Source organism: Aquila chrysaetos, chromosome 8 (genome assembly GCF_900496995.4).
Source record: "Aquila chrysaetos chrysaetos chromosome 8, bAquChr1.4, whole genome shotgun sequence".
Taxonomy (NCBI): Eukaryota; Metazoa; Chordata; class Aves; order Accipitriformes; family Accipitridae; genus Aquila; species Aquila chrysaetos.
Window position 1 is genome coordinate 30936583 of NC_044011.1, and position 26396 is coordinate 30962978.

The window sequence follows — 26396 nt, forward strand, 5'->3', positions numbered from 1 at the left end:
GGAGGGGTGCTGTCACTTGTCCCCTGCACCCCAGGGTGAGCAGGTATTGGCATGGTGTCTTTCAGAGAGGGCTTTCAAATGGTCCTCGCTGGTTGCAATAGCATTCACTGAAGTCCACACCTGGCTTTACCTGAAAAACTCAGCCAGTGAGTAGAAAAGCTGGGAGTGCTGGTACAAAGAAGGGCCAGGCAGCTCTTTCTTGGCATTTTTGGGGATGCAATGACGTGGTGGATGTTATTTAGCTGTGTGTGGGGTGATAGTGCTGCTGTTCCCCTTCTTTGTTTTGCTGCCAGACAATGAACCTCTCTGGAGGGCTCTGGCTTTGAAGAGGTTGGCGAGCAGCTATATGCCTGCTGAAAGCGGTGGGAAATTTTGCAAAAGGCAATCTGTGAGGGAAACAGCTGGATATTCTTGGGAGGAAAAATCTCGCAGTTTCTATCAAATTTGCTGTTCCCTATTCAAGCTCTGGTTAGAGTCTTTTGCAGCTCACACTGTAATTGCCAGCCTGGAGATGTCAGATGGACCAGTGAGTCCTATGGGACTCTCTGGCCTTGCAGATCTCCTCTTCTACAGCTGGAGTTATCTGGTCTCATCTCCTTTCTAATGCAGGCCAAATACCCACTGACAGCGACTTAGACGTCAAAGCTCAGCTCTCCTTCTACCTGTCCCTTTGGTGTGGGTGAGGCCCAGCTCCCTGTGTGGCTGCCTGGGTGCTGTTTCCATCCCAGGTCTGAAGTTCAGCTTGGCAGTGTTGGATCTTGTACATAGCTGGATCTTGAAATACGTAGCTCTCGGGGCTTCCTACCTTCCTGCTCCCCATCAGTGCTAGTGACGGTCAGACATGGAGCACGCTGCTGCTTTCCTTTTGGCTCACAGACTGAATCTGAGGGGCAGTCCCGCTGGCTGCAAAAACAATGCTGTATTTCTGACCAGGCCACCCACCCTAGCAATGACAGATGTGGTTGTGTTTGAGGTTGAGGTTGGGTCAGCTTCCTCTCCCACCTCCAGCCTGTGCATCTCTGGTGGCTTCGTGCCTCCCGTCTGCATGCTGGGAAGATGAGGCTGGGTCTCCCTTTCCTTGTAGGGAAAGAGGCTAGCTGCAAAGTGACCCAAGCCAATGCCTCTGCTCTGTTGTGCAGCCAGTGGTGCTGGGAGGGGTGGAAAACCCACTCTTCTGAGTGGTTGATATGGGTGTGAGAGAAAGGGGGTTAACCTTTTGAGCAAAAGCCGCATTAAATTACAGGAATACTGACAGCTGTGCCACTATGGGCAAGGGCAAAACATAGTTATTTGTCAAGGTTAACCACCGCCATCGACCTCTCGTGGACAGCTAAAAGCTGTGGTGCGGCTACCACTGTGCTGCGGCCTCTGTGAGCATGAGGCCATGTGGGCTGTTGTTCAGGAAAAAAGGCTCAGTAACTTTTCCTCCCATTACACCTACCGACTGTACCTTTTAATTTGGCTTTTCTGGTATTGTGTACCTAGTGGTGATTAAACATGTGGTGAAATAGCTGGGGAATGGGTCTGTGAGTGTATGGCCAGGCAAGGGAAGCCCTCAGCCTGCTGGGGGCATAGGCACTGCTTCAGCATTTCCTTTGCTAGGCTTCTTTTCAAGACTTGCTTTGTGCCTTCTGACTTTCCCCTCTCTGAGGCTATCCTCCTTCATGCTATCATTACCCACATGCTGATTTAAATTTTGGTGATCCTTAATAAGGCCACTTTGTAACTCAGTGTGCTGTAACTCTCCACACTGGCCAGGAGTCACTTCCATTCTTGTTACTGCATGCTCTTTCTCAACCTGAAGAGAGTCCTCCTGTTTCTACACTCTTTCTGTGCATTTCCTGCGCAGGTTGTGAGATGAGGGTTGTGTAAGAAAGAGAACTGGTGCATTGAAGTCAGACCACCATTGCTTTCAGATGTGATTACTGCTGCAGAGGCAGTAGTGGACCTTCCTGTGTCTCCAAGCCATCAATCCCTGGCATGCCTGGATGCGCTGGAATAGCCAGGACATTTGCAGGTGAAGTGAAGCTGTGCTTTTGCCTCCTGGCGCAGGCTGGCTTTGGATGGAGCTGTCATGCCAGGCTGGATCCCCTATCCATTTGAGGGTTGACAGGGACTGCAGCAGTACTGGTAAGCTGCTTGAGATTTGCCATCCTGCTGCTTTGGCAGGCAGGAGGTGTATGAAGTCAGGCTGTGCTGTGGTTTGAAGGTGTTCCCCATTGACTGCTTGATGGTAAACGCTGCCAAGGACAGTGGAACACAGGAATCCCTGTGTCTGCATGGTCAAGTAGATTTGCACTTTTCCCATCTTCTTACCTGACTCTGAGAGCCCTACTCAGACAGATGATAGGGCTTTTCCCAAGGCCGGCTGTGCCCTGGCTCTGGTTTTTGTGGCTCAGCAACATCCCCTCAAGAGCTGTCCCTGGGAAGTGGGGAAGGGGGATGGCTGCAGCTTGGCTTTGGGGACAAACAAATGGGTTAAGTACAGCTGTGCAGAGGCAGGAGCCAGCCCAGAAGATGGTGCTTCGAGTGGGAGCTGGTTCCCAAGCTGTCTCTGCTCCCCAAACTTTCTGACTCACATCCTGCATCTACCACCATGGTGTGCAGATGGTATCCCTTGCTTTAGGCATGTTTCGCAGTCATACCAGACCCCTCCTGAAATCCATAGAGTGAAGCACTGTTTCATTCTAAGTGAAGCATTGGTCAGGCCTGTAATAAACAGCAAGCTCTGACATTTAACACATGTAATGTTGCCTGCCCAGTTTTAAAAAGGAAATACTATCTAAACGTTCCTCTGAAAACTAGAGCTACCCACACTTTTAGTTTTGTTAGGTTTGGCCAGTTTGACCTGTGTAATATTGCTATCATTTCCAGAATATAACATTCTGAATCCCTCATAACTTGTGCATTTTACTGTATGAAAAGCTTCTCTGTGTGTTTAAAAATCCCCCCGAGATCCTTCTTGTGATAGAGAACAAATAAGGAAAAAAATTATAACTCCCTAAACTGATAGAAAATTAGCACAGTCATAAAAGGCGTATGTGGCTTTAGCAATGCAGCTGAAAAGGAAAAATGAATAAACCTGCCACTCAGTAAAAGGCAGAGCCGAAGAATGACTGCTGCTATTTCAGCTTCCCAGCCCTTCTCCCTGCCATGTAAGTGTAGAAATAGGCTCATCCCCCCTGTGCAGGCCAAAAGGAAGTGCTCTTCTGTTGGACCATTCCTGAAGACACTACACTCGGCAAAGTACTGCTATAAAGTGCATGACTAGAGGATATCCTAAATTAATTTACATAGCTATATAAATATATGCATGTGTGTGTATTTTGTATGAAATATGAAACCAGTGATTTCTTAGCCAACCCCTTAATTTGTCTGAAACAGTGCAGGCATAATGGAAACTGCCCACACATTTTTCCATTAAAAGTTACAAAGGGAAGGGAGGGGGGAACTGGTGATAGAAAAACACATGCTCTCTCAGCTGTCACATACATGCCGTGCAGCCAGGCAGCAACATACACTCACTCACACCATTCTGCTGGAAAAAGTGTCATCTTTATTCTGCTGCTTACTGCTGGTTGTCTTCCTGCTCGTGCCCTCCCTCCTAAGCGCTCTGGGCTCCGCGTGTGTGGGGGGGAGGGACATGGCCATGGTTCTGCCTGTGCAGGTGCATGCAGTGAGCATAAAGAGATCCGAGCTTGTCCAGATCCGTTTTGCCGGCTTCCTCTTCTGGATTAAAAAGCGATAGCCTTGCCATGCCATTGCCCCTCGCGCGGTGTCAGACGATCGTGCGGGTGACTGTGTGGAGCCTGCAGAGTAACTTTGTCTGGGTGGGTTATAAACAAGGCTCCCTGCCCTGCCAGCTTCTTGACCCTGCCAGGGATGGTGCTTGCCAGGTTTCTGTGCAGTCTGTCCAGCCTGAACGTGAGTAACGTTCTCTGAGGATGGATGACTGCGTGATTCTGTGCTGCTGAGCGTACGCCAAGGCAGTGCCGCCCAGCAGGCATCCGCTGCGGCGAGCCACGCTGGCACTTGGTGGCTCCAAGGGTGCCTTGATAGAGAAAGCAGGAAGGGGTGCAAGGGGAGGCCTGGGGGAGCACCGGCGGTTCCTCAGCCTCAGGCAGCTCCCTGGGCCGTCACCACAAGGCACAGGCACTCCCTCGCTGCCAACCAGGGAGACCACCACAGGTAAGAGACTGCAGCGTTAGGGGTCTTTGCGGCCCCGCACGGGCATCCCCTTGCTAAATGGCTCACGCATATACCGCAATCCCCTGCCATGAAGCAGCAGATTCTTCAACTGGGAAAGGTTACTTCCCCCCCTCACCCACCATCGACTCGCCTGACCCCACTCAGCTGAAAGTGTCAGGTGCATCGGTTATTCATTGCAAACAACCCTACAATCTCAATGAAAATGCTATATATGGAAGAGGCGGTCCTATGAACTCACTAGCATTTTTTGAAAGGATGCGTTGTGTTGACAGTGCTAACTGTTTTGCACAGCGGGGGGAAAAAATGCAGCTGGTAACTAATGCAGGACTGTGGGGATTCGTGAATGTGTGTATGTTTTTGTTTTTCACTATATTGTCCTATAACCCATATGCATCACTGCGGGTTATGTTAGTGGAATTTTGCTGCTCAGCAGCTGTCCGGGCAATGTGAAGCCAGGCCCACTCATCCTTTTAACCATCAAAGGTACACATTCAGTCCCTTTATGGCTGCCTCAGGGCACTGCTCCACACATCCTTCACAGCAGGAGTGCCAGCTTAAGGCATTCCTGCCAACTCCACTCTAAAGCCGTGCAGTAATCTGTATCTGTTGATTGATCGGGGTTAAAAATTACTTGGATGACTTGACTGGTTCCTTTTGCTGCACAAACAGCTATGCTTGCCCAAGAGAAAGCTAGTGCAGAGGAATGTGAGTCTAGGAGGTGAAAACACCCTCCTCTGGCTTTGCTGATGAGAAATAGGTAAACGGAACTGCTCAGGTACAGAGAGGTTGCTGTAAAGTCTGTGTTTTAAGTTTCCTTTTGGGAAGCAGGATGGCTACCGGTGGGGGACTCTCTGAGCATTTCTCGGTGTTGAGACCATGAGCCTGTTTTTAGTTCTGCTTGTTCCAGTCCCCCTCATATCTTTGGTTGGGTCTTCCAGTATGCCTATTCTGCGGTAACTTAGAAATGTAACAGCTTCTTCTAAGTACCGACCTGTGCCTAGGAATGTAAGACCACAAACCCTTCCTCAGGTCTTACTCTAATATGAAGGGCTCTGTACTTAAGAGACTGAGCCAAATTTGGCCATGGTAAACTCCAGCACCTTGCTAAGGACTACTACACGAAGCCATTCCAGGTACAATTTTAGTCATCAGAAAGGAGATAAAGAAAACAGAAAAGCAAAAAAGCAGCCCAGCCCTGAATGGATCATAATTATAAAATAGGACTGACTTTTTGTTTTTAATAAAGACTGTTGCTTAAAGACTGCAGAAGCGTGAATACTCTCTTGAACTGTGCTCCAGGATTCAGCCTACAAAAAACCTGGTAGGTCCTTATCAGGGGTTATTAGGCTCCCTCAGAGTTTCTAGCCTTGGCAAATTGTGAGTGGTAACACTTGAAACTTTGTGCATCATTTCATTTATTAGAATAATTTTTCCTCTTCCCTGACACTTTATTTGTTATGTTCAGTATTAATGGTGAAGTAGCATTTCTCAATAGCACCATAATTTACTAATCCATAAACTGCAGGGATGTGTTTTATATTTCAAGAATTGTGACCACCCTCTCATTGCCCTCCCAGAGAAATCTGAGACTGTTTTTCCCCCCACACTGCTAAGTGAAGTAAAAAACCAGCACTTTCTCCCCCATGTTGCAGAAAATACCTGTCTTCCCTATGAAGTGACTGATGCTGGAGCTGCTTATGCCTTTCATCCATCTGCTGTCAATTTAACTGGCTCCGCTAGCTAGTGGCTCCTTCTTATGACCTTGCAAGAATTTACAAAACCTGGTTTCTATAAAAATGAAGGGGCGATCCCCATGTTTACCCTCTTGCTCAACTAATCATGTTTTGTTACTACCAGCTAGTGCTAGAATATATCCACGTCTCCCCCCACCTCTGACTCAAGCCTGCATCTGGGAAGATCCGATGACTTGGCCAAGATTTCCAGCTGCTGAAGTTACCTCAGCAGATCAGTCGCTGTTGCATATGTGCAGTAGCTTTGCCTGGACTGCTGTGTGTCTGGAAACCTGGAGCATCAGTACAGGGCTGAGGCTCTGCAGCCTGTCAGACTAGCTCCGGCAGATCCGGGCAGAGCCTTTGCAGTCTACGCACCACATGTTTGGTCAGAGTGGGTGTCCAAGGCCCAGGCTGCTTTTTAATCCCCTGATTTGCACCACCTGGGCAGACCAACACAAGCCTGACTCTTCCCAGACTGAGCGGACTTACTATGCGTATGTTAATGCTGGGGGGACGGTGCACAGGTCTGTCTGGGAAGTCGCAATCAAGCAGCACCTGAAAGGCCAACAGAGCTAGAGAAAAGATTTACAGTATGTATATGTGTATGCATATAGCAGAAGGAATTGTCTTTCATGGGTGTCTTGAATCTTTCAGCTAAGACTGACTGCAATACAAGATCGGCTTTACAGCTGTGTGAGGTTCCACATGCAGCGCACATATGTGTATCAGACCACATAACCCGAAAATAGGCATTTCTCTACTTACATTTAGCCTTGGTTTTCCCAATGAAGACATTGACTTGCAGCAAGACAGCCTTTTACAGGATGGAACTTTAAGTATTTATTTACCCACGGCGTAGTTTTTATCTTTCAGAAGAATGCAGCTATCAGCTGCTTAATTACAGGATTATGTATGTAAACTTGCACTTTATAAAAATTTGGAAGTAAAACCTTTGCCTAACAACAGTCTTATTCTTGGCAATCAAGTTCCATCTACGGAAGCCTTTCGTGTTAGAGACATACTCCCCATGTGAGTTATTGTTACAATTCAATAAATACTTTACAAAAATAATGCTAGCTTTTTAAAAAAATTAAGATATTTTAAGTCACCGATAGTTCCTCCCAGACAGCTTCCTTAAAGAATAGCTTCTTCTGCAGGACACTGTGCACTCAGCATATGATAAATGGGGGGAAAAGGCTGGTTGCGTGCTTTATCTCAGGGAACTTAGAAATGCGTATTCCACTTTTCCTGTTCTTTAAAAAAATAAACTTCTTTCTTTTCTTAAAGAAAGAAACAAGCAGATCTAACCACTCTTCATATTAAAAATAGGGAAGTAACTGTGATTTTTTTTTTTTTTTCTCTCCTTTGACGTGGCCTCCTTCTCTGGACTCACTCCTCCAAAGACGTATGGTGTGCTAAGTTTACAGGTAGCTGCCCTGAAGATCTGCTCCCTGGCCTAAGGGGTAAGCCCTGACAGCTGTAGCTCCCTATCCGAGATGTCTCTGGAGTGGACTCTTGCAGAACCACTGCATTGGGACTTTTTCTGCTCTACAGGAAAACCACAGCTACATCTCCCTGCAAGCCTACCCAAGGTGGACTGCAAAGACCTGAGCTAGAAGGTAACAGGAGGAATTCCAAGAAAAAAAATTGCTAGTAACTGCCTATATTCACTTTTGAGTATTACCCTTCCAAAAAAAAAAAAAAAAAAAAAAATCTTCCTTTCTTAGATATGACTAGTCATGAAATCAATTATAGAGAAAACTGATGCTGTAGGTGCGTTAATGTTGTAAACCATTCCCATATGGAAGAGTACATTCTTCAATCCTATTGTTTATAACAACTTTTAAATACGCGCCCTCCTCAGCCGGGGCCTTGGGGCCTGAAGGTGATGGCAGCTGCCCCTCCCCTCCCCCCCATCTCACACTTATGTTACAGTTGGGGAATAAAATGAAATGCATGTTATTAAATGAACATTACTGCAGTATAAAATCCTACCAGGACAAGTTTTATGTATGTCTGTATGTAAAAATAGGTGTGTGTGAGATAGAGAGATATGTGTTTATAAATTACACACACTATGAAAAATACTTAAGTATTATATTACAATTATATACATTCATTAGAAAGAAACTGATCAACCCCTGTGAAGGAGACAATGCAGCAGCCTTTATCAGTTCTTTGGCATCCAGGAAATGAATGCTATTTTGTGTCTGAAGAGGAGGAAAATCTTCTCAGTATTCCCTTGCTTCTTGAAATTGCTTATAGTAGTCTTCGTCTGAAGGGTTTTCTGTACACTTCTGCCCATTGTTTGGAGGCCGTGCTTCATTGTATCGGCTCCAGTCACCTTTGCATATAATCCAAGGCAGAATGTCCACTTTGTAATGGAGTTCTGCTGAGAATTCAATGCTGATCAGGTTTGGTGTACCTGCTCCTTTCCCTCTGGTAATCAGCTGCATATTATCATTATAGCAGCAGTGCTGTGCTGCAAGTGTTGTGCTTTCCAAAGAGAGCATGGAGCGGATGCAGTATCGTGCAGTGGGCTTATAGATCTCCAGTTTTTCCTTTGGACCACTTGCATCTTTCCAGCGAAAGTTCTTCCTCTTAATTCGATCATAGATTTCAGCAGTGCTGTATGCAACTTCTCTGGGGTAGGAGCATGGGCAGCTGGGAAGATCATTGACCACTTTGTGCATGTATTTCTTCAAGAACTCGCTTTTGCAGCTCATCCATCTTTCACAGCTATCAGTATCTGTTTGAGGGCAGGAAATGGAAACTTAAGATACATTATGAAGCATGCCAGTTCATACGATCAGTGATAACAAATGAGTAAAGCGTAACTGTTCAGCACCAGTGCTTTGCTTAAGAGAGAAAGGGCAGTCAAAGCTTGCCTCCCTGCCCGCAATGTGTTGATGTCAGATAAAGAAATCACAGGTGTGACTGGCTCTAGGGCCTCAGGCAGTGCTTGTCTGAATTACAGTGCAGGACCATGCCAGCAAGAATCTTTGACATTTCTTCTACCTGGCAAATTCTAATTAAGCTGCTGATATCACCATGCAGCACAAGAGACACTGTCATTGGTGCACAAGTGACAGAACTGAAATAGGGAAATCGCAGTGATTTGATGCCAGTCTCCAGTTTAAACCCCTAGTCCACACACTCACCTTGTAAGTAGAGCAGATTTAGATGTTGAAGGATTAAGTTTCTCATGATGCTAGAAATACCAAGATGGCAAGCAAGGCCTACATTACTTTTTCTGAAGTTCATTATTAAGCCCTAATTCAGCCTTTCTTTTAACTAACAAATATTTTTTTCTATTTGATCTCCATCTTTCCAAAGGGGTATTTCAAGCAGCTGTAGTTCAAACATGGAGACTGACATCTTAGCTGGCAAATGCAGCCAAAAGTGATTCAGATTCTAAAAGGGCATATGTGACATAATATCAGAGCGTCTGTACACTAGGAGGATTTAATGGCACCAGAGCCATGACTTATAGCTGGGATTAAAGAGATTTATAGACTAGTAGCATATTTAATACTGGCACTTTATTATTTGCAAGAGTCTTGGGAAAATCCAGTTAAACATCTCCTACCTAAAACATAATGTGTCTGTATCATGCTACGGGCTTTCAAAAAAACGCTGCACATCTTGCTCCACACTTAGTGGACAGGACTCTGGAGTAAGGCAAAGACTGGGACCTAAAACGCTTACAGCAACCATTCTTGCAAAATATTTACTTAGTGATCTGTGTCCTGTTTTTCTATCTCCTTAAAGAGTCCTGTCCCAGCTGCCATTAACTATTGTGCTCTACTACTATAGGAGGGAGGTGCTGGATTACATTATTTATCCAGTTAGTCCAGCATCCAGTGTCTAAGAGTGGCTGCCCTATGGTTTCACTAGAGGGATGAAATTAGAACATTACAGAGGTTGGGCTGAGTTTTAGATAGATCAGTATCAAGTCATGCCCTATAAAATTGCTTTGCCTAGTCCCACTGCAGCAGACACAGTTATAAAAGCTATGCATGCTTATAAAAGTCATTGTCATTTTTTTTTTAATGTGAGAGCTGTACCTAAAATGCTTTTATAGTATCTTCCATTCGAGGCTATTTCAGCAAAGTGCTAAACAGTGTTTGATTTTTTTCCCCTGCATTAGTGTGGAGCCTTACAGCTCTTTTCTGAACTAGGACAGAGAATCACCATTTTATAATGAAAGAAGCACAGAAATTTGCCAAGACTTAAGAGGAGAAAGATTCTATGACAGAAGCAAGATAAGGTTCAGATTGTAAACTTAAGCAAGACAAGAAATGGCCATTATTACTGACATTTTTAATGGGAAACTCAAAAGCTTGGTCCCGCAGTGAGAGTCAAAACAGGAAAATCTAAGGAAGTCTCTTATCTATTACTGAAGGATTGACTAGGCTGCTTACCAACTTCAAACAGTTTGGTAGCGTTAAAGTCTTCACTTCCTGCAAGTAAGCTCACTTCTGTGGCAGCTGTCCGGAAGGTATCTTCGATCCCTAAGAAAGACAAACACGTGTTAGTGCTGGTGGCGTTTTCCTATTGAAACACAATGCAATCCCCTCCTTCCCCAGTTCTGCAAGGTGCTTTTGTTTGGCAGGGAAGTAATCTGAAGTTGCTGTGGGAGGGAGTGTTCATTTAAAAGTATAATGACCAAGGAATCCATGGTGTTAGGAAGGTAAAGCATTAGCTTAGCCCAAAGGTCAAAAGTTTTCAAGTTTTAGAGCTTAAATTATATTTAAGCAACAAAATGGTCAGTTATGAATGCAGTGCAGGGACAGCAGTGAGGGAACCAATTTTGTTCTTCCTCTTCCCAATGCAAAGCTTGCCAGCATCTCCCCGTAATCCAGGTAGGAGCTTTGCACACACTTTCTGAAGAGCCACCTGGTCAGCTTTATGTGACCAGCGTCTTCTCCACAGCATGTATCACCAGTGACCAACAAGGTAAAAACAAGTGTCCTAATGGAAGCTCAACAGCCCTGGGTAAAATGTGACATCTGAAGGAGACAGCCTTTGTACCACTTTTCAAACAGAGCCACATGCCTGAAGACAGGTAAGTTCATATCCGTATGTGGGCAACCATTTTTCAGGAGGTACGAGGAAGAATGATGCCATTACAAGACGACTGGCGCTTGTTGGCCTCTCCCAGTGCTAGGGAGTTGAAAGGTGTGAGTAGGTGAGAGATAAATAACCTCTCCAATCAATCCCTGCCCCCTCCGCCCCCAGCAATCAAATAAAATGTCAGGATCTTCAAATATCGGGATCTTCCAACAACCTCCAGTTAAGTGTCTGCTATCAGTAGAGAAAAACTCGGATTGCCAGAAAATATGTTAATTGATCTTGCCAAAGTAAACATCCTTTCATCGCTGCTTTAGTTTGGCTGACCTACCAGCCTACTGTTTCCCTAATGTTTCTGTGCCATGTAGCCTTAAAACAAATGTCTCTTCGCTGCATTTGAACAGGTTTGGGTTTTTTTCCTCTCCACTGCAAGACCTCCAAAGGGAGCAGAAAGCTCTTTAATATGTGATAACTATATGGTTAATAATGAAGTCTGTTCACCATCTATCTTGCCAATGAACTCTCTCCTGATCTCCTGAACTGAGGTATAATAGTGGCTTGCAAAGCTTCAAAACAGCCTCAGGCTGCTTTTCAATAAAATTATCATGGGGTTTTGCCTTAATTCCAGCAGTAGATGCAGAATAATAGATACCCAAGAACCCATTACAAGGCAGTAATTCACTGCTGGAATTATAAACAGCAGAAGCTGAGCTTTGCCCTTGTAATTTTAAAAATGTCAGCACAGCCTCAAAGAGTGAATATATTTTGCTTGCTGATCGTTGGGGGTCTGTTATATGACATAATGCATTTCAAGTTTGCCACTGTTCGATGCTAGCTGGTAATAAATACTGGAGAATATAACTGGGGGCTACCTGCTTTCTTTTGGAATTAACCCCTTATTATTGAGGTTTTAGGATGTATGAGAGCATCCAGAAACATTTTTTCTCCTGAACTGCCTAGCAGCCATTACCTTGCAATGGATGCACGCATCTGTCTGCGAGTGAGAAACTTCTCTCCAACTCTCTCACTGAGGCTCCCTGTCTTCTCTCCAGCACTACTGACATTTCACTTCCCATCAAAAACCCCTGACCTCCAGTTTAAGAATTTCTGCCTTTCTGAGTCATTAAGTAAACTCAGTGAAATGCATACCGCCACGGCACGCGTTTTTACTTCTCTCCAATCTTGGGAAGTAATGAAATTGCACATATCCCATGCATTGTCGCAACTACTGCATCACTGCATTACAAACTAGCCTAAATCCAAACACACAACAGCATTTAAAGAACATAATGAGAAAGTTTTCCATAGCAGCTTTAAATTTTAATGATGTAGATTTGAGTGCTCAGCCCTGCTTTCACCAAAGTGAAAACTGCGTAATGCTAATAATGCTAAGGACACCTCCGTTACTGGCATTTAAATGTCAATGCCTGTAGATGGGTAGGAGCTCAGGTAAGGCTCCTTAGCCACGTTCTCTGAACACATTCAAGCCAAAACTCTACATTCCTTCATCCCATTGTGCACAGCTGTTGCAGGACCAAACTTGCTGTTTGATAATTCTCCAGTCATCAAGCAACATGTAATGAAACAGAGATGACGCTTCCACCTTAACATTGACTTTCTAGGACAGGAAATTTTGTAGCTTAATGCCCAATGAACCCAAAATCTCTGGAGTGAAATGCAAAGCAGGTATTTAAAGTAATTTTTTCATATTAATACACATGGAGTCTTAAAGCAACTCTGTATACATTAGGCACAAAAATTAAAAGCCATATAACTGGGGAGGGAGCTGTTTGTTCACAACACAGGCATGCCCATGCCCTGCACAGCAAAACATGAGCTCGCTGAGGTAGCAGTCAGCTCAAGTGTTTTGAAATTCTAAAATTAATACAAATTTGTTTCAAGAGAGTAGATTACACCCTTTGGAATACAAAATGTACCGTGCACAGAAATGACTGCCGTAACCTAAAAAAAGCCTGTATTTGTCTTTTAAGTCCCAGGGGATAGTAGGCTGCATCTAGCAGCATATTATTACTTGCAAAGAGCCTGCCATTTCATAAATGGCCTTGAAAGCCAGCGTGTCTCTTCCCACCGAAACTCCTACCTAGCCAGGGAACAAATGGGCCCTGGGCTTTGTGTCCGGGAGGGCTCTCCTCCCCACCCTCAACCGCCTCTCCCCACTCCTCTCGGACAGCAGTTCCTGTGAACACGATCACACCTGGGCAGTTGGGCCTGTCGCAGGTCCGTGACTCGGTGGCAGTGCAGGCGTACCCGCAGGACCTTGTCCGCTTCTGATTGCCACTCCCGCAGGTGACGCTACAAAGGGACCACGGGCTCCAGTCTCCCTCACCATCAATGTAATCTGTGTAAGAACAAAGATGAGGAAGGAAATGAAGAAACAAAACTCCTACCACCCAAAACTACCGTGTAGTGTTTTTTATTAAGAAGGCAAAACAAGAATGGAATCCAGATGTCTCCACCTGAAGCTCAGGCTAAATGCCAGGCATAAGCCTGCTGCTTAAATGGTTTTCACACTTGATGCTCCTCAGGGAAATGCACGCAACATTATTTGAAAAAATATTTCCTTTCTCTTTTGACCTTTTGGCAGCTGAGAATCCTCAGCTGCAAAGCTGGGTCATGAACTAACAGTACACATCTATTCACATAATTTCCCTGTATATAGGAATATGTTTTCTGACCACAGACTAATCAGGCACAGGATAAATTAAGTTTTCTTTTCCTTCTTTTCAAAACACACAGCAATAGCCCAACAATACTCAATTAATTTTTAGGACACAACGAGTGTTGGACTATGGGACGCTGAGGGTCATGCGTGAAAATTGCAATCTTGTTTTTCAGTCCTTGAACAGGAAACAGATATTACAGGAATACTGCCATGAATATAGGGAACAGCATATGCATCTTGCACCCAGAACAACATGCAATTTGTAGTGTTTCACGTGAATTATCAAATAACGTCAAATCTGACTGTTTACTAGCAGGAACCTTCTGAAAATAAAACACGACTTTATTCTCTTCTGGTAGACAACCAAGGGCAAACGATACCGAGTCTGCACCACCGTGGCTCGGTGCCGCTGTAAGTATCTAAATCCCTTAGAGCCAGTCTCCTTTGTCTGCTGTTGCACGTCCCACCTTGTGAAGGCCACCAAATGGATCGCATGAACCAATCCCAGTTTCCTGGCCTTCCCACTGGCCTCCCCAGCTGAGTGTTGTCTCTTGCTAGGGAGTGTCTGGCTTAATGGATTTCTCTGCAACTAACAGGAGAGATTTAACTGACCCTGTGATCATAACTTGCAGCCTTTGCTCATTTGGGTTAAACCAGCACTGGTAGCAAAGCTAAATCGGGTTTAGTGACTCTGAGCCAGCCCTGCTCTACAGCTATAGGCTGAACGTGTATGTACAAGTGAGACACACGGACAGATCCCTGTCTGCACTGGCCTCTGTGCTACACGGGATTCCTGCTCCCCCCCACTGCCATGCTGTCTGTGGGCTTCCTGAGCTGGTTAGTAGAACATGTAACTTGATTTGTACCATATGTAACGACTGACGACAACTCTGTGGGGTGCTATTAAACATTTATTGCCAGGAGTATGGGAAGGTTATATATCTCACTTCTAGCAAGCTGCCTAGATGCGAGTTCCTTGTGGCAGGGACCTTATGTGCTTTTCCTCCTTTTCTTACACTGCTGCTGATCGGGAAGCCACCGCACTTGAACCAGGTGTCCATGGTGTGATGTGGGTGGGAACATGGCTACCCTCTGTGTGCAAAGACCTGCGATTCTGGGATTTGCCAACAGGTGGGCACTACAGCAGTCTGAAGAGGCACAGAACATCTTAGGAAAATGTGATCTGCCCTCTCTCCCTGGCCCTGCTCTCCTTCCCAGCTCTTTTCCAACTCTGATTTTTTTTCTCCACGTGGCTGGCAAGGAAGAGGGAGGGTGAGCATGTGCAATGCTTGTGAAACAGCCCAGCCTGGGAGGCCCAGGAAGGGCAGGCAGAGCCGTGCGGTGCCTTTTGGCAGGGGCAGGACGAGGGAGATGATAGAGCCATGAAATGTGTGAACAGGTCAACGGGTGGAACTAGCATGAAAACCCCATATGGGCAGGATCTGCTGCTACATCCTCCTGGCCGAGGCCAATGGCACATGACATTTTAGGTTAGTCAGAAGGCCAGGAGTCTTTTCCAATTAGTAGGGTGCTCTGGTGTACGGCAGAGAGCTCTAGGATAATTTTTAGGCCTACCTACCTAGTGTTTATACTGCACTACGAAACATACAGTATCTACTACTAAACATACCACATTAGATTTTCAGCTGCAGCTCAACCTGTTCTTCCCATTTTTATATCTGTAATTCTTTTTTTTTCTACCACAATTATTTGTAAAAGCAATTTTATTTTACCTAAATATATGAATTCTTGGCAATAAAGTATGCCCACAAATAAATGCAGGTGCAAAAAGAAGGGATAGACTTTCATCTTCTGGCCACAAAATTTAGTACATATATATGTGTTTAAATACACCATTCTACAAGAAGGCTCTCTCAATTGTTTAGGCTCTAGGGCTTAAAGTTAACCAAAACAGGGGAAAAATTAAGACTGAATCAGTGCATGACAGCCACTCTGCAGGACCTAGGGAGCGCAACAGAAGTGCCAGGGTAAGAGTACCGTGGCTTTGAAACCCTGCTCTAACTAAAAATCTTCTGTATTTACATACAACTTAAATCCAAGAGGCTCTGAGCTACCTGTGAGCACATATTAGTTCACCTCCCTTGAGTCATTCCCGTGCAGATGATAGTCACAGCCCGTTGGGGCAGTGGATAACTGTAGCTCCTCTCTGTTTCTAGTTTCTGCAACTGTTTCATACAACAAGCTGAAAACAATTGTTTTCACCATGACACATCTGGAAGAGAATTACACACGCAAATACACAATGTTCCTGCTGCATATGCCACTCCCCACACATGCACCAACATAATTCATCTTATTTGTGTATCCACCAAATACTACCACGTTTTAGATCTTGCTTATTTATCCAATAATTATATTTTGGTTCCCAAACCACTGCACGATTCTAAATTTGTATTTATCCTTACTCTAAAAATAAATATGAAACCTTATTTCCTTTGCTTTTAAAAAAAGTACACTTAGGACTAAAAAAAGGTCCTCTTATGGGATAACTGGTATGATTTTCAAGATTATAGACTTACTAGTGGAATGCAGCTACCACAGTACAGCTTGTGCATCTGCACAGATTTGTATTTAAAAGCTGATGAACAAAAGCCACATGTTGAAAAATTCTGTTTTGGTTGGCCTACTTTCAGCGATGCTTCACCATTCTCATTTCCCCCAAACTCGTTTTTACAATCCCAAGATGCCCATAAGAGGCCTGGAATGCAAACTTACCATACTCTGGCTGCTCCTTGGACTCAAATGTCCGGTGACTAGGTGCATGACTATCCCACCCACCGAGAGGGTTTAGGAAGTTGCTGTCCTCAGTAGTGCTGTCATACTTGTAGTCCTGGTCACCGCTGCTCATGCGAGTCAAGGTGGAGGACCTCTGCCACCAGTTTCTCCAGTCAGGTGACGGGACTGGCCAGCTAGGCTTGCTGCTCTCTTTCTGCAGATCCTTGTCTGTCTCAGTGTCGGGGCCATCTACCACTTCAATGGTAACCTATGGGATTCAAAATAGACCAGCCTGTCTGTCAGTATCTCCCCCTAGTCAGTGGGAAACTTTCTATACAGCGAAGACAAATGGCTGGTGTTGCCGATGCAAAGGGGCTGTGTAATACTGTAGGGTTTGCGCGTTGTAAACCATATGTGGATTACCGAGCCGAGATATGCAGCAGCTGAGTGATTCCTTCTGCTACCTCTGCTGAATCAGACCTTGGAACAAAGGCTAGGAAAAATCCCGCACAAAACAATAATCCATGCTGTGCCTAAAACCTTTGCAGCAGAATCTTCTGCCTTATGGGGAAAAGATATTTAAACCCAAACGTATATGACCAGGAAAAAGAAAACCAAATCTGTTACTCTAATTACGCTGAGGCTGAATTTGAGGCAAGCATGAAGCACACCAGTGCGCAGACCCCATTCCAAGGACTTGGGCTGACCCAAGACAGGGCTGAGGAAGACCAGGAGCGCAGAGGCGGAAGACGCAGAGCCCAGGGTCTCTGCCGGCCTTGCATCTGCCTTGCCCTCTAGCAGCACCTCAGCCCGTCCCCTCCCACGGCCTCCCCACAGCACCAGCGTTGCCATCGCACAACGGCGTGGGCTGTCACCGCTGTGTGAAACCACACTCAGCGGTGATGAGAGCCAGCAGCTCTTTCAACCACCGCCGAGTAAGTCATCTGCTCCTAGGCCCTCTTAAGTAGGTCCTCTTTCTGTGCTGGAGAGTGTAATGATATATAACCCATTTACAGTCTCTACAGAAGCCCAGAGCCAAGGTTCAAAGTTTGCTGCCCAATTCCCTCACAGACATCATGAATGTAAATATAATTCTGCATAGGAACAACCCTCGATTACTCCTTTTCTGTGCTGAACAATATGTAATTATGAAACTCCGGGATAAATACTGTGCGCACATATAGGTGGCTATTTAGGTAGAACTAGGAACTAGCAATCAGAAACCTTGGCTCTATGAGTCACGCAAGCTTGGCGTGGCCACAGATAAGTCATAAAATGCTCTGATGCTTCATGCTAATGTGGTTCTGTGATTATGCTGGACTGGCTAAAGAACCATGATACAGAAGTGACTATCAGATATACCTATAATGTTTAATAGGTACGGAGGTATTCTTCATGTTTTATAGATTTACAAAGCAGTCTTTCAAGACAGGACTCCATGAAAATTGGGTTGTGTAAAACCAGGAAAAACAGAATAAGGTACTATTATGCTAAAAGTCATTTACATGGCTCTATGGATTTGCATTTTGGACAAAAGGTTGAGTTTTATACAATTGTTATTTGTAAAATCCCAAAACACACACAAGAAAAAGAAAGAAAAGAGTGTCTGTGTTTCTTCCGCTACCTGTGACCCACAGAGGAGTGTGACACAGGAAGCAAAACAGAACTGCTGCCGTAGCTGCAGACACAGCTGCACAGACAAGACAATGCCCACACATCCTTTTTTGGAGAAAGGAGATTTTGCATCTCTTTCATGCTTTGCATTTGACCATAGACCAAGCCATTGAAATGAAACAACTTTGAGGCTACTAAGAAGCTCCACTGGGAGAAAGAGCAAGAGCGAGGGAAAGTGCAGTTGTCAGCCTAATAGCATCTTTATACAAGAGATGTTTTACTCCCAGACTAAATATGGAACTGGAATGATTACTTCATTAAACCCCAGTTTCTACAGACCAAGAATTAATATGGATTTCATAAGTCTGAAAACTTCAGGGTGAGTTCAGGGATTCAAAATTGTTGCATCTATCCAAGCAAAACAGAGTTTTCACAATAAGTGAAAGGAAATAGTGTTACTGAGCAGCTAACACTATGCACTGCTGGCCAGCTGCAGGGCTTTAGTACTGGCCACGTGAAAATTAGTATGATTCTAGTACTTTAGTAGCAAGTATTTTTAAGACCACATTAACTCTGTAAGCAATGACTCAGCAAAGTGAACCCCCCCCAACAACAAAACAAAAAAACCAAACCAAACCCTCTCATAAAAAAAGGGCACTTGATAATCATTCCATTTGCTTTGGTAATCTGTAGTTATACGATAGTGAATCAGCATGAACTCGCATTATTTCTGCCAGGTACAGTTTGAAGAACCATAGGCATTTGATTTAAAAAACTTATTCAGGATGCCAAGTCAGTTTAAGCAAAAGAGGGTTTGTAGGGACAGAGGAACTTCTGTTGAGCTATGTGCTACCCTGGGGAAGAAAGGCAGGTATAACGCACAAACTTCCAGGGTCGTAAGACCTCATCAGACCTCCAGCAGCACTGCCACTAACTTAGTTTCAAGACATGTCTGCGCAATCAGATACTCTTCTTCAGTCAGTTTTTGCTACCAAGGAGGCTTATTACAAAGGCCTTTAAAATGAGTTTCCCAGCGCACAGCCTATTTAAAAACCGAACACAACAAAAGCAAAATCCAATGTGGAAGTCTGACACACACCTATATTTCTCTCTCCGTTGTTTTAAGCTTTGATTACCAAATTGTTTGTTTAACATGTGGCATTAAAACCATAGAGTGAAAGAAATTCTATAAAGAATTCTGGGATTGTCTGAACTGCCTCTCTTGGAAATTAAAAAAAAAGACAGCTTGGTTTGACTCTAGTGCTGTTTGTTTTCGGGGACTCATCTATGCTCTGCCCAGCACCTTTTAACTCTAATGGACCTTCCAGTGGCAGCAAGGAAATCAGTGAGTAATCCTAGTAATCCTCCCATGGTATGACCCAAAAGTTAGGGCAGAGGTGTGAGAAGAGGCTGTTGCTTCGGGCAAGCAATTGATCCCCTATCCCAGTCTAAAATTTTGAAAAAATCAGCATTCACCGAATTCTTCCCAGTACTTACAGATAGACTTAACAACATTAGCCCATGACTATACAAATACATATACATATACATGAGACATATACGTCATACACAAACATGTATCTTGTTTGATCAGTTTCTCCACTGGGGGTTGTTTATAAAAAGGAAAAAAGAAATCAGATCTAGAACTAGAGTCATTAAAAACAGGCATTTAAAGCAGCCCTGGAAAAGCTTTCATGCTATATAACTACTCCAACAAAAACATGTTCTCTCAAAAATTAAAAAATAGACCTGGTTTAGTATTTCTATCTTGGAGACTGTTTTAAAGACTTAATTTTCTCTGATTTCTTCTTCCAGTGATTATCAAAACTGTAAAGATTATTTATTTTTTTCTCAAGCTTCCCAAAATGTCTGTGCTAACATGGTTCTTGTATAAATCCACAATCATCTCCAGAAGTGTTCAAACCTAAAATGAAGCCACTTCTTTTATGGTTGTGTGAGCTATAAATAAGGATGTTCCTCTAAAAACAATTGGCATAGGTACATCAAAACAACAGATTTGCAGTCAATTTCTAATGAAACAAATGTATCAAGCACAGATGTCTTGAGACACCAACATCCAATTTTCTCCTGGCCAAAAATATACAGAAGATAAATATTATCCCCGCCTGTTGGAGTGCACAAAAAGTTCTGTGTACTTCGTCCTGTTTACTGAGACAATGTTTCTGAATTCACTTCAGTGGTGTAAACATTGCCCTAAGCAACTGGAAGATTATGGTTCAGAAAGAACTACATTTGCAATTTTGTGCAAGCAGTGGATTCTACGACATTTCTATCCTCTGTTTCCTTCATGCAACTGATGCAAATTTTCAATGCAGAGCTTGCCATTCCATAAAGGCGGATATGTGCAAGTCAGCAATGAGGTAACTATAGTAGCAGAACAGAAATGTGTTCATTAGAAGATATTGAAATAGTAAATTTAGGTTTACACCACATAACAACTTCAGTTAAAATTATATCAGTAGTGACACCAATTTACTTCCAGTTATGTCATGACAGCTCACTTTTAGAACAGTTTACTGAACTTGATGAAAAGTGAAGGACCCTCAAAATTTGCTGGGAGCAAAGAAGACAATGATGTGACTCAAAACCTGAAATTTGTATTTAACATTGTCAATCCTATTTGCACTCACTGCCCAACTGAACCCCAGAATTAAAAACCTGGTCAGAAACCCAGCTCTGAATTTTGCACTCTGCAGCGAGCTCTTGTTATGCCATGACGTTAAGAAATCTGCACAGAGGTAGTAACAGCTCTGGTATTGAAAGTGGTTTAACCATGGCCCTCTGGCACCCTGCTCTGCCTAGACCAGTCTCTCCGGCTTGCTAAGAGGACTAGCTAGCTCCTGGCAAGGCTACACTCTGCTTCCAGTGCTGCAGCTAGGGAAAACTGCTTTGCTACTACCTTAAACTATTAAGCCTTACAGGCATTACAAGAAATAAGTACTACTGGAGCCCTCCAATTCTTACTGTGCTAGGTTAGAGATGAGACGTAGTGGTCACAGCTTGGTATTACAGGTACTGCTGAGTCTTTTGTGATGATACCGAGGTGGTGTTGCTTTCCAATGCAGTGAAACGAGCAGCTTCAAACGACAAATATAAATGCTACCTAAAAGCCACATCTAATAAAATGTGTTAAAAGTGAGATGTGATATAGATGGAGGTGAGGGAAATGGCCATGGAGGAACCCAGAGAAGAGTTGGCTTGAAGTCTGCAGTTCTTCTTTAAAAGCAGATCATACAGCCTTGTTCCCCTGTAGTTGTGTATGTTTCTAGATTGGGTGGTTCTATGTAGATGTTTTTTTAAGAGAAGGTAGAAACTGAATAGATATCACAGAGAATAAATAAAGCTAACACAGCAGCACTGGAGTGGCATGATAAAGACAACACATCAGCAAGCAGACAGCATTAACTTCTGGCTTAAAATCACTCCCATCAATTATCAATCCCATGACTCAAAGCGAGGATAATAATCACAACAGATTTAATCACACACTGATTTACTTCAGTTTTCCAGGGCACATCAACATGTTTTTAGGACAGGAATCCCACCTAACTCTGCACAGTTTCTACTTGGAACCTGTTACCTCATCCAAAATGTTTAACACATCCATCGCAACTGGAACTCACCCAGCTGTGTCTCTGGTATACTGGTTGTGAAGCTTGATGAAGATTCAAGTTCTCTGAAGAGCATTAATATCAACAAAATGCCCTTGCCCGACAAACAGTAAGGAGTTTTCCCTTTTCTGCTCATTTGTCATGATGCTGAGCACTGCTAGGAAAGCAGCAAAGCAGTGGGACAACGGAGAGCAGCGCACTACCTGTTACGGTACACAAGCCTGGGAAACCAGGAGTAAAAAGAAAAGGGGAGGGACAAGAGCAAGAGTTCAATTGCAAGCTGAAGCATCTGGCTCCCAACGGAGGATCGGCTGCAGAGAAGAGCTGAGAGGTTGTAGACGGCTGGTTGGAACAGACGAGAAAAACCCATCAGAAATGGCAAATAAGCGGGTTCCTATACACCTCCCATGTGACTTCATTCTGTTTCTCAGGGGTGAGAACAATTCTGTCTTACTCTGAATAATAACCCTGCCCAATTACAAGGTCTGCATAGGCATCCCTCGGCTAGTTCGTCAAATGAGTGCAAACCTACACAAAAGGGATTTTCCACTTGTGAAAGGAAATCCAAAGAAAATGTGTGATCAGTTTTTGTAATCACTTTCTCATCCAGAAGTCTTCCAGGCATTGACAGAATTGTTAAAATGACAAAAAAGAAGAAAACAAAATACCCCAAACCAAACAGCCAGCCTTTGCTCAACAGCAGCTACTGCAGTTACTCTCAAACAACCAGCATGGAAGCAATGCTAAAGCATAAAATGCCACTTGAAATTATGGGAGATTTTACAAGGCTAAAACGCGACAGAAAGACCAGTAAGTGTCGTCCTGCTCTTCATGCAAAGACTCAAATTGCTTTTGGCTTGCTTACTGCAGCTCCGACTGCTGTTTCTGAGGTTTTTCTAGAAGGCAGTCCACTATACTTATATTTGATTATCACCTGATAAATACAGTAGTACCTGGGGACATGTTAATTTTCTGAATTCCTGTGATGGTGTTCTGGTATCCACCACTTCCTCCCTGAAAGAGCACACAACCAGGGCATGATACAGCAATTGCCGTCTCACAGGAAACCAGAGAAGGGATAGCCATAAAGAGAACTCACTGGAGTATCTTTTCAACTTGCTTTTTCAGGCTGTTTTATGTCTGTTTATTAGGGGTTTTAAATTTCAAGGTATAATTGCCCTTAAAAATGTTATTTTTGGTCTACGCAGGTTTGTACTAGTAAAAGGGAAAAGAAGTTGTGGGTCTTTGACAGGTAAATGTGGCCATTGTGCTAGATTAACACACACAGGCTTTTTTCTCCTTTCCAACCTCACTGTCCTAGGAGGACATTTAAATTAACACCCCCAGGACTGTAACTCATGGAGCCTGAAGCCATTGTGCAAAAAGCAAAATGAGCATTGATTCTGCTGTCACCTGCCAAACAGCTGATGAGAAATTTGCAAGTCAACAAGTGTCATTATTTCCATTCAGGCCAGTACGGTACTGTTTAACGAGCAAGAATTCACTATAATCCTGTTTTTCCCAAAAGAGTAGGCCACCTTTTACAACCTTTAGGCAAAGAAATAAACTTTCATTGACTCTGTAGTGAATTATTGGGAGCTTTATCTCCGTGAGGCCTGACCTGCTGCAGGACTGTCAACCAGGAACTTAAAGAAGCTTTGTATATCCCTATTTATGCACCTCAGTAAGCAGAGTACATATAATGCAGAACTTAGCGAGCCTGTTTCTGAAAGAGCTCATCCTTGTGCACAAGAGCTCTGGGATTAATGTTGCCCAATGTTTTCCAGTTTACAGGACTAGGCTTCCCAGTTCCCGGAGTCCAGCAAAACTGCTGACATAGTTGGCTGACACGTTTCCAAGATCAGGTGGTGGAAAAAGAGGTCATAGCAGAAGCAGTTACTATAAAGACAAGCCAGGGAAATGTTTCCATCTCATTTATCTATTCCCTGGGTCTAAGCATTAAATGCTGTTACCAATCAGAGAAGGTTTTTGTTTCCTCCTGTCCTCCGTTTACATACTGTTCAAACAATGATGTTACAGTATTCACCTCATGCCACAGTCTGGGGCCCCTATAACTTCCCTTCCTAAGGCTTTCTGGAAGGCTTCTCTTAGCATGAGGGATGTGTACAGTCACCACATGTTGAACGTGTTTTCTACCTTGGCCCATCAGTATTGGACCTGCACTTGATCCAAATCTGTTGGGCTTCTTAACATTACGAGGCATCTATGACATAATGGCGTGTCAACTTCGAGACAGCTTGTCCTCACCTGATCATGTTGGTCTCTCACCAACAGATCTATTATATCTTTACGTACATAATTCTTAGACATATCAAAAGGATGCTAATTTTGTGGGTTGGGGGAATAAGAAGCCAGGAATTAATTTAACCAGAAAACCAGTTCTATTAGTGTATTGTTTTTATAAGCACATCTTAGGCAGAACAACATTTCAATTTATTGTTTTGGTTAAAAAAGGCTGCTTATTAATGCCAATTTTGCTTTAAGGCTCTGAATTAAAAACAAATCACTCATTTTTTCCTCTTTCTAATCCTTGAAGTTTCAAGATGCAAGTGGCTTATAAGAGGCCATTCCAAATCCAAGAACGGTTTGAGGAATAACATATAACAAAGTTTCTTGCAAACAATTTTTTTTTACTCCAGGCAGCTGCTGCAGCAATTAGCTTTAAGTCTCGGTTCCATACGGAGGACCACATTTTGGGCTGAAAGTTAAAGACTTGTTCTCTTATAACCTTTGGGGATGGTTGCATTTTATAATAGCATACCAAAAGAGAATCTGTTCACAAACAAATTTTGCAACAGAGAATTGAAAACAGAATTTTAAATACCCATTTAATATCAACGAAGATAATATCTTCCAAAATGGCAGTAGCAAAGATGGCTTTAGTATCATAAACAGGTCTATATCGATACCACACTTAAGCAATCAATACTATCCAAAGAGAAATTCAGAAGAAAATTGAAAACTGTGCATTCACTTAAGACAAAAAGTATATTATATATATTTATATATATATTACATTACATTACAGTACAGTACAGTCTAGTATAGTATATTCATTCTTTCTTGGTGCTATTGGTAGAGACAGGGTGTTCTGACTGCATGTCATGGAAGCCAGGCTGAAAGTTGTCTTGGTTCAGCTAAATAAAAAAAAGCAGCTCATAAAAAAAAATCACACGTTAACATAAATTTGTACCTGAATATTGGGATTCTGCCCATTGATATCTGCTTTTGACAGGTCAGGGAAGTTTGGGAGATCCAGGAGGAAAGATCGGGGTCCATCTCTTTGCAAGGACGTATGCCCATTTTCCTGCCTGAATCGCTGCTTAGGGAACGGCCGGTGGGCAGCCTGGAGATCAGGGTATTCTCTTCTGTCCTCAGGGTTCAGGGTGAAGCTGTCTTCAGGAGAACGGTCATCTGCAGTGAGTGTGTTCTGGGGAAAAAAGCAACGCACTATAACAACAACTGAGAGAGCGTGCAGTCCTCCTAGTGCCCCCGTCTCCAGCTTCCCGCCAATGATGGCTGCAGAGTGCGTAGAGAAAGCCTTACAGCACACAGACCCACGGCTCATTACTGAAATGCACAGGATTTATGACTGGTATTTGCTAGGGTGCTCACGAGTTTGGCCTCTGACTCTCACTGAAATATACTTGGTTCCAGTGGTGCACATCTGTAACCATCTGACACAAGCTAAAACTGAGTCAGACTTGGGTGCTTAGCTCTTTCAGGTTCCTGTAACATTCCAGCCTTGAGGTGGGCACCTACACATCGACACAAGCATCAAACTTAAAAGCAAATCTGGAAACATGAAGCTCTGAAGCACCCCTGGGAAATCAAGTTATATCACATTAAATGTGTCCCGAAAATGGTGAAAGGTATCTTTATTATAAATCGTTTCAGTTTGCTTTGTTCCCAACTGGAGCAAAACCACTGACTGCTAAGTGCATGTTGAAATTTATGGTATTAAAAGATCCTACTGCTGAACTGGCAACCTCCCCCTCTCTCTCCTCAGTCTGCAACAACTTCCATCTCGTTGTCTGTGTTCCTCACCCAATTTCTCTGGTCTTGAACATCTGAACCTTCCTTCCTCTGGGATCTCATTTTCATGTTTGCCTAATGGTGGGATTGAATTTCACCAAGTTGTGGGTCAGCGGTTAATGCTTTTGTTATTGTTGAGCGTACTTTCGGGTTTTGTAGTATCTTACAGCAGGCTGCCTTCGAACCAGTAGCACTGCTGCCACTGCCTTTGACCTCACCAAGGAGATACATTTAGTATCAAAACACTCCCTCCCTGGGTTAGGACTGGCCTGGGGACTCGGGGGAAAAAAACAGCAGAGAAGTCAAATCTTCTTATGGCTACAAAAAAAAATGCGTGGGGCAGATTCAGCACAGGTTTTGCTTTTGACTCAGCTGAAAAATTTAGGCTTGAGGTCTTAGTATGACTGCCTGGGGAGCTTTTATTTTCAGTTCATAAAGAGACAGCAAGCATGGAGAGGGTAAATGTTAAAGACCTATCCTTTAAAACAAGCACAATTAAAGAGGAATGGCCACATGTGGTTCTGGCTCTACTGAAGCATATTTTTGCCAGCATTTCTGGTTAAACGCAATCTCCATCCAGCTCCCCTGGCTCAAATTAAGCTAGCATACCTTTTGTTAAGCTCTCAGATAGATAACAGTTCCAATGCCTTTTCTTTTATT

General features: G+C 43.6%; 1 protein-coding gene across 1 annotated transcript in view; it reads right to left on the reverse strand.

Moving 5' to 3' along the window:
• Positions 1 to 5651: 5651 nt before the first annotated feature.
• The window catches only part of ISM1 (isthmin 1), a 42488-nt gene continuing 21743 nt past the window's right edge, over positions 5652 to 26396 (reverse strand). Inside the window, exons 3-7 of the mRNA XM_030021163.2 lie at positions 24895 to 25131; positions 16435 to 16702; positions 13231 to 13374; positions 10367 to 10456; positions 5652 to 8691 (exon numbers count right to left, since the gene is read on the reverse strand). Of these exons, the coding sequence (XP_029877023.2) occupies positions 8174 to 8691; positions 10367 to 10456; positions 13231 to 13374; positions 16435 to 16702; positions 24895 to 25131 (1257 nt within the window). The 3' untranslated portion in view covers positions 5652 to 8173. The remainder of the gene's footprint in view (positions 8692 to 10366; positions 10457 to 13230; positions 13375 to 16434; positions 16703 to 24894; positions 25132 to 26396) is intronic.